At 36.7% G+C, this 13,654-nt stretch overlaps 1 protein-coding gene across 2 annotated transcripts in view; it reads right to left on the reverse strand.

Annotated features, from left to right (window-relative positions):
• The window catches only part of LOC113513693 (organic cation transporter protein-like), a 34,371-nt gene extending 23,868 nt beyond the window's left edge, over nt 1-10,503 (reverse strand). The window contains exon 1 of one of the 2 annotated variants that reach the window (XM_031910807.2): nt 10,258-10,503. In XM_031910807.2, the coding sequence (XP_031766667.2) occupies nt 10,258-10,469 (212 nt within the window). In that variant the 5' untranslated portion in view covers nt 10,470-10,503. Of the gene's footprint in view, nt 1-2,585; nt 3,167-10,257 lie in introns of those variants that run through there. The other variant, XM_031910808.2, reaches the window with a different exon arrangement.
• Between the last annotated feature and the right edge of the window lie 3,151 nt (nt 10,504-13,654).

The raw sequence follows: 13,654 nt of genomic DNA on the forward strand, positions 1-13,654 counted from the left end.
TATTTTCCAGGGGTAACCGCGAGGAGGTCTACCTGGTTGGGTATATTGCTAGCAATGGGATTCTCAGTCTCCATTACTAACAATCCCTTTCCTCCCACTTGAAATTAGTTAGGTTGGTGTGGATGAAATGAAATTAATGTTTCGTTTCAACTATACTCTTGATTTTGTTTGCTACTTAGATATATTAAATCAATAATAAGAGATCTTTTATAAATACCTTAAGTACCTAAAAAACATGTTGTAAGTGAATATTTGTTTTGTTGCCTATTAGGAAGATGGAAATATCACAATTACAAGTATATAAATATCCAAATTTATTTTTTATACAACTTAGAATGGCAAACAAGCTGACAGCCCACCTGATGGAAAGTGGTAACCGTCTCCTATAAACATGAGCAACAGACTATACTGTTTCGTTCATGATACCCCCCATGCGTTGCCATTCCTGAGGACTCGGGTGTTATTCCTCTGTACCCAGTAAATTCACGCAATATCCCACCCTTCAAACCGAAACACAGCCATGCAAACACAACTGCTCCCCGGTTGAAACACGAATGGGTCAGAGGTACCCAAGCAATCGACTTTTGTACAAAATCTCCCTCTGGTAATAATATTCCACTGTATAAAAAAACTGACTTGGTAATTGTCCTACCTCCTACCACCATCTACATAAATATAAAGTACCCTCCGAGAGATACAAGAAAGAAGATAGAACAAACAGTGCACATTGGCAAAATATCGTTAAAATCTTTTAAACGGTATTAAGAAATAAATGAGCATCGTGACACCATGTTTTTATTTATTGAGATATAAAAAACCGGTAAAGTGTAAGATAAACTCACTCGCCGAGGATTCCATACATAATATGTATCTAAAAATGTATATCTATATATCTATAAAAATATATTTAAATATGTTGTAAACTTTGTCGTTGCTTAAGTATTCCTTTTGGATCCTCTAAAAATCAGAAATAAAAATAATTACACATTCCGTGTTACATTTTATACCATACTGAGGTGGCAAACAAGCATACGGCTCACCTGATAGTAAGTGGTTACATGAAGATGTTTTTTTATATAATATATATATATATATATATATATATATATATATATATATATATATATATATATATATATATATATATATTAAAGTACAATAATAATAGTATAAAAATAAATAAAAATCTGTTTTAAATTATTCAATAAATTTGATAGTGACTGCTGAGATATAGCACTGTGACAGACGAATAAAGTCGTACCATGAGGATTCCGTTGTACCGTTTTGGTATGAAACTCTCAAATAATTATTCAGTTTAAAGTGCGATCAGCGATGCAGAGGACAGACGGCTACCGAAAACTTGGCACCGTACTATTGCCAATATTGCAGAGTATTCATCAAATACCTTTAAAACAGGTCTCACTTGACATTGAGCTGCAACTTGGCAAAAGTTGCCTCACTGTACAGTACACACTTACTCGATAAAGTTTCGTAACATCGCGACATCATAATAAATCCCTTAACACTGCAAAGAATGTTTAAGTCGCATGTTGAATGTTTAAGACGAGACGAGAATATTTTGTGCCTTCATGTTTTTTTATAAAACTTCCAATAGTAAACAAGGTAACGGATCACCTGATTAAAAGTGGCAGCTCTTGCTCAATAGACATTAACAAGCACCTTGTCCTGTGTAATGGGCATAGGCCTTCCAAATTGAAAAGCTTTGTAAATTGAATACTGCTGCTGCACGGCAGAAAAACGAGTGGAACAGAAATATCCATGCAAATAACTTGTCTTCCTCCATTGGTCCTTGGGATTACGAATATATTAAAAATGTTGTACATAGAAAGGAAAGGAATTGACAGTAATGGGGTCAAAGTTCCATTGCTAGCCCTACCAGATTGACCTCCACGCAATTTCCCCCGAAAAGAATCGTGGTTAATTCTTGTTGAATTCGTCACGATGGGACAACTAACCTGCATTCATCAATTGGGGGAAAGGGATTGTTAGTAATGGAGACTGAGAATCCCATTGCTAGCAATATACCCAACCAGGTCGACCTCCTCGCGGTTCTCCCTGGAAACTATCATGGTTAATTCCTGATGAATTCATCATGATGGAGCTGACTGGCCTGTTTTCATTCTCATCTATCACCCTTCACTGGTGCTCCGCTAGCGTAACTGTTAGCGCAGGCGGGGTTACCATACCATTTTCACACATAAAAAAAAACCTGCATTCATCCTCACCTATCGTCACTCACTACTAGCGTATACCTATTACAAAACAATGTTGTATATTTACCTAAAGGAAAAATTTACATAGATTATATATTTTAATTATTATTTTACCTCTATGATTGACTCTTGATTTATTATAATTTTATTGATTAACTCACTTTAGTTTTATTCCCTTTGTCCTTTTGTGAAAGCCAGAAACCACGGACCATCACTGATTTGTGTTTTAATATAATTTAAAATAGCTTATTCACCCATTTGATTTTACGTAATTCTATAAAATAGAAAGTAAATTATTAAAACCGATGTAGAGATCGTGCAACTCTCTATAATACAGTATGTTAGACCGACCTGTAAGGCACGTCTGCAGCTAGAAACACGTAATTGATCGCGTAGAGTGCAGCAGCGAACACGGTGAGGGCCAGCAGAAAGTAGTTCATCACGTGGAACCGCCGGAACTGGCCGAGCTCATGCATCAGCCGGTCCGTGTCGAAGGTCGCCGCCATCCTCTCATTGGCACTAGCTACTTTACTCATTCTCACTTTCACTTTCTTCTCACACCACAACGAAGAAGGATAAAGTATTAAAATTTAGTTTATTTTATTAATAATTTAATTAAGACGTACTTTGTTAGAACTATATAATTAAATTAATTTAATTATTTAACGAACATTAAAGTTTAAATAACGTTAACGTTGTTGTGAAAGAATATTAATCGCGTATTATTTTTTCCGTTTAATTTTCTATAAAACTGAATTTAGTAGTACTTTTTATTTTACATATATTATAAATTATTTATTTCTGTTTTCCTTTTTAATAAAGAATATTATAAATGTTTAATTGAAATATAAATGTATGAGTGTGTGGCAATACGTGCGCTTAGCTGCCTGATCGCAACAGGCCTGCGCTCGCGCAACCACTGCACCACCAACTGAATAGAAGATACCGCACACTAGTGGGTATTGTTGCTAAAACTCGTAAATCCACACGACGCTGACAGCTGACATTGGTACTAACTTTTTAAACCAGTATGTAAATGTTTTAAAGTTGGTTAAATATTATTTGGTTTGGTTATCGGTTTAAAGGGTGGGATATGGCATAAATTTACTGGGTACGGAGGAATAACACCTGAGTCTGCAGGAATGGCAACACATGGGGGGTATCATGGGCGAAACAGTATACTTTGTTATGTCCACGGTACTGTTCATGTGTATAGGCGACGGTTACCACTTTCCATCAGGTGGGCCGTCAGCTTGTTTGCACTTCTAAGTTGTATAAAAAAAAATTATAAAACAATAATATACAATTACTTTACAAATAGCTGTACCGTATTCGCCCGCGTCGATCATTGTATAAAATGTTATATGTTTTAAGTTAGAATATAACCTGCCCGTATACTAAATTCTAATCGAATCCATTTAGTAGTTTTTTGCGTGAAAGAGTAATAAACACTATTCGTAGACCATCACAAACTTTTGCATTTGTACATTTTTCTCACATATTTTCAAGTGAGAAGTCGTCTAAATGGATACCTCTGAACTACTTATATCATAATATCAACTATCCACGTCCGGGGGAAAGGGATTGTTAGTAATGGAGACTGAGAATCCCATTGCTAGCAATATACCCAACCAGGTCGACCTCCTCGCGGTTCCCCCTGGAAACTATCATGGTTAATTCCTGATGAATTCATCATGATGGGCTAACTGGCCTGTTTTCATTCTCATCTATCACCCTCCACTGATGCTCCGCCAGCGTATCCCGTTAGCGCAGGCGGGGTTACCATACCATTTTTACCCATAAAAAAAAACCATCCACGTCCACTGCTTACCATAAGCCTCCCTCATACAACAACCCAAACGACGGGATTTTTCTTAATGGGTGATAATGGAATGGTAACCCCGCCCGCGCTATCGGTATACACTGGCGGGGCACCAGTGATAGATGATAGGTGACGATGAAAGCAGATCAGTTAGCCCATCGTGACGAATTTAACAAGAATTGTTCACGATGGTTTCCAGGAGGAACCACGTGGACGTCGACGTAATAGGGGATACTGCTAGCAATGTTAGCAAACTCCATTGCTAACAATCCCTTTGTCTCCCAACCGATGGGTAGACAACCGCAATTAGGCTTTCTTTCTTTATTTCTTTATTGTACACAAAAGGTTATTGAAATGTAAAAACAAACATAATAGTGCACAAAGGCGAGCCTATCTCCAATAGAGATTTCTTCCAGCAAACCCAATATGAGAAAACTGACAGTTCATTAGTAGTTACAGTCACACATGTGTACCGATCGACTTAAATGTTATAGTTAAAAGAAATAAATAAAATGTCTTTACAATTGAAAAGACCGATAGGTATAAATCAATCAAGTAATGTTTTAAAAGGGATGCTGCTGCTCCATTAAGTTTACTTAGTCACCTTAACCCACGAGAAAGGCGTGACCTACTCGTATCTATGCCGAAGCCACATGGCAATTATTTTTTCCATCAAACAGCTGTGTTTTCATGGTATTTTTCTATTTAAGAGGTCAGTAAAAGTACATAGAAAGTGCAGTATATTACGCAATAACGTAAGTACATATATTAAATTTATTAAAATTGACTAACGTAAAGTACGTACTGTACGTAAGGTACAACACTAAAATGTTGTACCTCAGTCCTCGGGATCGATCAGGGGTATTATGGGCGTCACTGTATATTCTGTGATCTCCTCGGTATTATCTATAGACGATTACCATTTGTCATCAAAACTTCGCTCAGGAAGCGAAATAATCTGTTAATGGATCAATTTATTTATTCTTTATAGGCTTATTGTTCGTGAAATTTCTTTCATTATAGGTGACAAGTTTTTAATTTTCTTTTTACATTTACATTATATTATATTAATATAGTCAAATGATAATATTTTAATTATTTCTACTTGTACAATAACACATTTTTTTATCTATTTCATTCATAAAATATTATTCTTTAGTGAGGTCAAGGATTATGAAAATATATAAGCCTTTTTCTATAAATATGGCAAGACCTTGATAAAATATACATAAAGCATTCAATTAAAATTAATTACTAATATATACGACGTCCTTCTTAATCGTAGTAGGCGTTTATTTGTCAAAATCTTCTGTAATTAACTATGGTAATGAACATTGTCTGAACAATAACGTAAGCTTCACATGTGCCTTGCGTTCTAATGACATGAGAAACAATACGAAAGCTTCTCTGATACGTCTGATTAGAAGTAGTAATCATCGCCTACAGACATGAATAACACACACATGTAGGGGGGGGGGAGGGATTGTTAGTAATGCATACTACAAATCCCATTGCTAGCAATATACCCTTTTTCATCGTCACCTATCATCCCTCACACACACATCCACAGATACACTGTGCTGTCCATACTACCCGAGCGTTACTATACCTTTTTTTGTTACAAACATCTTTAAACATAAGTGAAACCCTGGCACCCTGCTCCCTGAATAGGTAAATCCTATGGTATCCCTGAATAATATATATATATATATATATATATATATATATATATATATATATATATATATATATATATATATATATATATATATATATATATATATATATATATATATATATATATATAAACTATGATGAAACTGAAGATTTATTATTGGTAGTATCTTATGTTATGACTGCCATTTTATTCATCCATCCATTCCATACACTCACCAATTAGACAAATTATATTATTGTATTAGTACCTTAAGTTTTACTGTTCCTTATATATATATATATATATATATATATATATATATATATATATATATATATATATATATATATATATTAGGAATATATGCGACCAAAATAGGCACCACTCAGCCAAATGTCTAGGCATTCATACATAATGTCTAAACGTTCATTTTCTGTGCAACCAACACAGGTGGCGGTGACAAATGACATACCGAGTAGATGCATTAATACATTTTAATGATAATAATACTAATTACCATTATAATTAATATATTAATGGTTTGTTGGTAGAGAATATCATATGGCATTAACATCGCCACATGTACAAATAAAACTTTCATTGCACAATAAAGAAATAAATATTATTGCGTTTTAATGTATACATAAATATATCTCAATCCACAATACAAAGCCCCTGCTTGCAATGAACTGCAAACATTGACAAACGTACAACAACGAGTACGTAACGGCAAAGTCACATTAACAGATATTCCATGCATTGGTAATCACGAGAACTACTAAATACCGGCTAGGTATTACATATAAATTAAAATTAAAAAATAGTAGGTACGTAAACCACCTGTGGGCGACAAAGGATACCAGGAATAGATATTAGAAATATATGTATATTGACGAAAGAAACTTAGAAGACTAGGGCCGTGAAGGGAAGCCAAAAGAAAACAATACAGATGCGTGTCAATTTCGATATTAATGAATAATAATATAAAAACTATAATATATATGGCCTGTACTTCACACCGTCATTAGGTAGCATTTTATAATTAAAACAATAATAAAGCAGTCATACGACGAAAACATGTGTCTAATAAAATGCATTAAACAAATGTACTTCGGCATCGCTGCCGTGAGTCCTTCAGACTATTTTTTTTTGATGAATGAAAATGGTATGGTAACCCCGCCTGCGCTAACGGGATACGCTGGCGGAGCACCAGTGAAGGGTGATAGATGAGAATGAAAACAGGCCAGTTAGCCCATCGCGACGAATTCAACAAGAATTGTTCACGATGGTTTCCAGGGAGAACCACGTGGAGGTCGACCTAATAAGGCATTTTGCTAGCAATGGGGCTGTCAAACTCCATTACTAACAATCCCTTTCCCCCTCAGCAAATACGGTGAGCGAGGGCGGGGTTACTATTCCATTATCATCCATTAAAAAATCTACAGTGGTAAATTATCTGTACAAATTCATGGTAGCAGTGTAGTAATGATTATTCTGTTCTTAATGTAACAAACGCCCCTACACAAGGTGAGCTAGTATACAAGTGCGACAGTAAACATTACGCAGCCATCGAGTACACCAAATACCACTGACGGTATGTGAGATTGACAGGAGGACCATTGCGCAATATAGAAAGGCCAACATTGAATTAATAGTTGATCATTGTCCGTCCACAATGGGGGACATTATTGTTGGTCATACACTACACGCGTTTGAAACTATTCTTCTATAGGCGGTACACTGTACAGCATATGGGAGGGAGTGCTCCACTGTGCTAGTGCACTGGAGTGCTCCACAACATTTAGAAGTTATGTCGGGCTATACTCTCGTACACTGTCCGTTTAACAGAGCTCGTACATGTTGGAAAAGTCTAATGTAAATAATAATAAAGTAACTATTGATTTCATGAGTGTAATATACATAATTTCGAATGAAGGAAATTCTGACATTGGGGTGCTTAATTTCCTGCAACACTACATCCACCAGTGAAAATGGATACTTTCTTTACTCCGAATCTCTTGCGGGATCGACAGAGAGAACTGAATGCCAAAAGCGTCTATACTTACATACAACTCTTGCTTCCTGCACTTTAGTATCTTATGTCATCCGTGCAAACCAGTTCCCAAAACGATTTCTCCCACAAATACAAAACAGCCTATCTTATTAAAATCGTCTAGGTCTCCCCCAGTACCCATCCATTTACACATTAAAATATTATAAAATCAATTAATATGCTAGAAAACATTATGTTTACAGGACAGAAAGTCAAATGTTTCTGCTACAAAGGACGGACGAGCCGTGGTAACATGGTATGCCATCTGTAAATACCCGCCGCACCATACCATACACATACAATACACATATCGTACATATTTATGATCTCAATTCCAAACAAGTCTTTCGATGTTTTATATTTAATGAAATTTATATTATAAGTGGTTATAGTGTATTCTGTGAAACTATGTCTCACTACAATGATTAACGTTTTAAAACGATATATGTGCTGTTCAATGTCTGTAGGTTTTGCATCAGGAAGTCAGAAAGTAGCCAACTTTATTGTCATTACAATTCATGATACTAAAAACACACAACGCTTTTTAAACATTTATTGAGATGTGGGATTTGAAAACCATTTAAACCTTACTGTGTGTGTGTATGCTAGCCTTTTTTAGGTGATAATGGAATGATAACCCCACCCACACTATCGGTATACACCGGCGGGGCGGGCACCAGTGAGAGATGATAAGTGAGGATGGAGCATGTCAGTTAGCCCATCGTGACGAATCAATCAATCACGATGTGTGACAACCACGATGATAGTGGAAACTGCGAGGAAGTCGAACTGATAGGGTTTATTGATAGACAATGGGGTTACTAATCCCATGCTACCAATATAGTAACAATCGACCTCCTCCCCCCCCCCCGTGTATGTTTGGCGTGAATTTACTGGGTACAGAGGAATAACACCTGAGTCCTCAGGAATGGCAACGCATTGGGGGGTATCATGGGCGAAACACTCTGTTTGTCCATTCTCATCGATCACCCTTTCCATCTGGGGTGCTCTGCCTAATTTGTATAAAAAAAAGTTTTTTTTGATGGGTGAAAATGGTATGGTAACCCCACCCGCGCTAACGGGATACGCTAGCGAAGCACCAGTGAAGGGTGATAGATGAGAATCCATTTTCACCCATCATGATGAATCAAAATTAACGATGATAGTGGAGAAATGTGAGGAGGTCGAACTGATTGGGTATATTGATAGCAATGGGATTCCATCCTCCATTACTAACAATGTCCCCCCCCCCCCCCCCCCGTGTATATTAGGTATGAACACTCTAGGATGCATTATATGACTACGAAATAAATAAATTTGCAAAATATTCTTATGTAGAGATAGTAATCTCGCAGTATGAATTCAATTATTGATGAACATCATTATTGTTTTTATTATAATCATCGGAATCGCGTTATATAAAAAAAAACCTTATAGGTGCGTTCTAAAATTTCAAAGTATATAATTGAAAAAAAAACCAGCCAAGTGCAATTCGGGCACGCGCATTAAGGGTTCTATACAAATTATATTTGAAAAATAATTATGCAATTTTTTGTGTAATATAACTGCAAATTTACAGTATTCGATTTTTTTCCTTTTACTTATGATGTGCGGTATTGCTTCTTAGCAACTTTCATGTCTCCAGATCAACGAGAAGGTTTCGCTTCAAACTCTTTTCTCCTACATTCTTCACGACTCTGGAACGCGCTTCCAGATGCCATTATCTCAAAATATACGTCTAAAAAAGCGTTCATATCTTTGATTACATTGATCCGAAGTTTTTTTAATATTTAAATTCGGATTAAGAAAGAAAGAAACTTTATTTTATAGAAATATGCGATATATATGTAAGTATATTTGTTAAAAAACTTCATATATATATTAAGTTTATATATGTAACAACAGTAATATATATATATATATATATATACGCATTCGAGTATTCTGACAAACAATAATTGATGGGAGGAAGATGATGATGATGATATATACAAATTTGAATATAAAATAAAAAAAAATAATAAAACAATCCGTATTATAACAGTTTCATCAAACATGAGTGTATGTGTGCGTGCGTCGCAATTGCGGATTTGAATGTTTGATATTAATTTCAGCTTGATATCTCCACGTTTTACTAAGAGAAACAAGTCTTGACGGACAGACAATAATGTGATACTAGAAAGCCACCATATTTCCTTCTGAAGCACTGAGCCTTAAGAAAGATATTAAATCTCCATTTTTATGAATGAAAAAGTTCAATTTTACAGTCAAGCCAATTTTATTTTTACATTAAGAAATATAGATATTTTATGAACTTTTGTAGATTTCGACAGATTGTTACAGAGACTGACATACTCTGCATGATCATATCGCTTACACGTAATTATTATTAAAAGACAGGCTTTTTCAGACAGAATAACCTGTGACACTGCGACCTTTCCATGATCTTTTGAAACACGTGGTAGACCTACAAAATTAAAGACTCCCTCACCTGTACGGTACATTAGCGGCCAGGAAGATGTAGGTGGTGTGCAACAACCCCACCTGGACAGCGGCTAGCGCCACCAAAGCGTAAATCCTCAAGTGGAACCGTCCAGCTTGCCCCAACTGCTTTAGCACCGCGTCCGCGTCCACCCCGCAAGACAACGCACTTCCCTGCTCACCACTTTTCACCACTTTCGCCTTGTCCGACTGTTCAGTCATGGTTCAGTTGTCCCGGTGCGCGGGCGCACGTCCACATCAGCTGCGGTCGATGTCGGACTGCGCCCACGGCTGCACTGAACAATTGCAGCATGAGGTCGCAGTCCCCATAGCTGTTGCTGAACGTTAGAAAGCTCGTAGCTAGGTCAAGGCCACCGCTGTTACTTAATGTTGATCTTTAATTTATTACACTATTCACATTATTAGCTATTGTGACAAAACACAAATAACGGCAAAGCACTATTGTCTGTCTGGCAAATTAAAATTGCAATTCTATATTATAACAAAATTATTACTGTAGGGAGCAAAATAAACTATTTATTTTCTAGTGGAGTTACATTACAACTGCTTTAATTTTTTCATCATACCATATTTCATTATACCATATAAATGTTATCTATACAATAAAAAAATTAAAATGGAGATGGGCAGGACATATTATGCGAGAAAAAACACAAAAATGGACAACAACTGTAACAGACTGGTACCTTTGAATAGGCCTAAGAAGACAGGAAAGACCATTGACACGATGGGTTACAGTTATAAAAGCAGTAGCAGGTGCACTTTGGACAAGGATAGCCAAAAACAGAATACAACGGAAGACTCTGGAGGAGGCCTTTGTCTTTGGACAAGAGAGGGGCGACAGAACAGTTACTGATTGAATATTAATTACATTGAATTGTTTATTATTTTACTTCTTTTATAAAGGCTTATATTATTATTATTTCATTATACCATTCAATCAAATTGCCGCGTGGTCCCGGCATAAAATAGGCCACCCCTTCCTTTCTCGTGGATGTCATAAGAGGCGACTAAGAGATAGCGAGGGATGGACAACAGCGTCCCTCTTAGAACACCTCTAAAGCCTGACTACGGTTGCCAATCCATCTACCAAGCGTGGCAACTGGCAAACCCCCCTTAATTATGAAAGAAAAAATTGTTACTGCTTTTTTTTGTATATGCATTTTTTTATTTCTTTTCACTATGTATGCCTGTTGTTATGTGTGTGCTGTAAGTAATACAAATAAATTATCTATCTATCTTATGGGGAGCTCTATGTTCAGCAATGGACAATTGATATGAATGTATAAATGAATCAAATTAAAATTGTAATTATGGAGATAAAAAGGAATCATATCTCAAAATCGGCTTCAATATCCACTGTACCGGCTATGTGATAAACCGATCTGTATGTCGGATTCCACTCAAATTCGTTCAGCCGTCTATGCGTGCTCCAAATAACAAACATCCTTATAAACGTTAACATTTATACTATTAGTAAAATTTATCGCCAAACACGCATGATTCGAGTCATGAGACTCGAATCTCAGATGAAGTAATAGGAGGCATTTGGTCGAATGGTAGATACGTATAATGTCAATTGGCAAACGCGACAGTTTGTGAGGATGTACGGATGAATGTTTGTTGCTCTGTCACGCTTAAACGGCTGGATTAGTTTTAATAAAATTTGCTACACAGATAGGTTATATCCTATCTTGCGGAAGTCCATATCACTGGTTATTTAATTGGAATTACTTTTTGCTCCGTTACCATTAAAATGTAACTGCCAACTCTTGAAGAATGAAAAAAGTCGTTAGCTTGGGCACCTCTGTCCCATTCGTGTTTCTACCGTGAAGCTTGAATTTGTGTTTGCATGGTTGTGTTTCGGTTTGAAGGGTGGGATATGGCGTGAATTTACAGGGTACAGAGGAATAACACCCGAGTCCTCAGGAATGGCAACGCATGGGGGGTATCATTCCGTCATCGTTCCACTACTATTAGTATGTATCAGTCATCAATCTTCAACGACACGTGTCACAAATCGTGCGCGAAGAAAGATCGAAGTGCCAGTCGAAGATTGATAGCTAATATGGAAGGTTGTGGAAGTGTAGTAATAGTGGTTTTTTTTATGCAACTTAGAATGGCAAACAAGCTGTCGGCTCACCTGATGGAAAGTGGTAACCGTCGCCTATAGACATGAGCAGTACCATGCACATAACAGAGTATACTGTTCCGTCCATGATACTCCCCATGCGTTGCCATTCCTGAGGACTCGGGTGTTATTCATCTGTACCTTGTAAATTCACTGCCATATCCCACCCTTCAAACCGAAACACAGCCATGCAAACACAACTGCTTCACGGTTGAAACACGAATGGGAGAGAGCAGACAGATGACGTTTATATAAAGTTTAACTAAGAATAATACTTATGAAGAAGAACATAGGCAACGTGGACATTGTCTAAGAAAGGAAGAAATTATCAAGTCGGTAGTAATTTTATTTATTATAAATATAAATAGATAGATACTCTTCATCGTTTCCTCCAAAAGATTACTATAGTAAACTTATTATAAATATAAACAATTATAAGAAATAATCACAATGAGAAAACAATGGACGACCTTATCGCTAAAAGCGGTACCTTCCAGGCAACCTTTGGATGGAGAGGAGTAAACAGTTTAATCGGAGGCACGATGAAAATTCTATCATTACTAAATATGGAGATGTATTACATGTAATAATGTAAATATATATCCCTATTAATTAATTAATATGGTTAATTTTAAACATTCGCGTTGTTTACGCCGTGGTGCAATCCACGTCGAAACGTCGCCAATAAAAAAACAGGTATACATACAAAAAGCGAGGTACCTCTGTATTCGTGTTGCATACAGCTGTGTTTGCATGGCTGTGTTTCGGTTTGAAGGGTGGGATATGGCGTGAATCTGAATAACACCTGAGTCCTCAGGAATCTGGGGGGTATCATGGGCGAAACATTACTGTTATGTCCATGGTACTGCTCATGTCTATAGGCGACGGTTACCACTTTCCATCAGGTGGGCCGTCAGCTTGTTTGCCATTCTAAGTTGTATAAAAAAAAAAAAAAAACATATCTGTCACGCCTGTCTCCCATTAGGGTAGGCGGAAACAATGGAACGCCAAATGCTTCGATTCAAACAAACCTCTTTCGCTTCCTCCACATTCATCAATCTTGTCATACACGCTCGCCGGTTACGGGTACTTTTAATTTGTCCCTTCTTCAGCACGTCGCCTATTTGGTCGACATACGTCCGTCTAGGGCGGCCCCTACCGACATCTCCATTCATTCTTGCTCGATAAATCTCTTTCGTAATTCTTCTTTCATCCATCCTCTCCAAATGACCAAACCAACGCAGCATTCCTTTTT

This window comes from Galleria mellonella, unplaced genomic scaffold (assembly GCF_026898425.1).
Source record: "Galleria mellonella isolate WM207_F2 unplaced genomic scaffold, CSIRO_AGI_GalMel_v1 utg1899, whole genome shotgun sequence".
NCBI classification, from domain to species: Eukaryota; Metazoa; Arthropoda; class Insecta; order Lepidoptera; family Pyralidae; genus Galleria; species Galleria mellonella.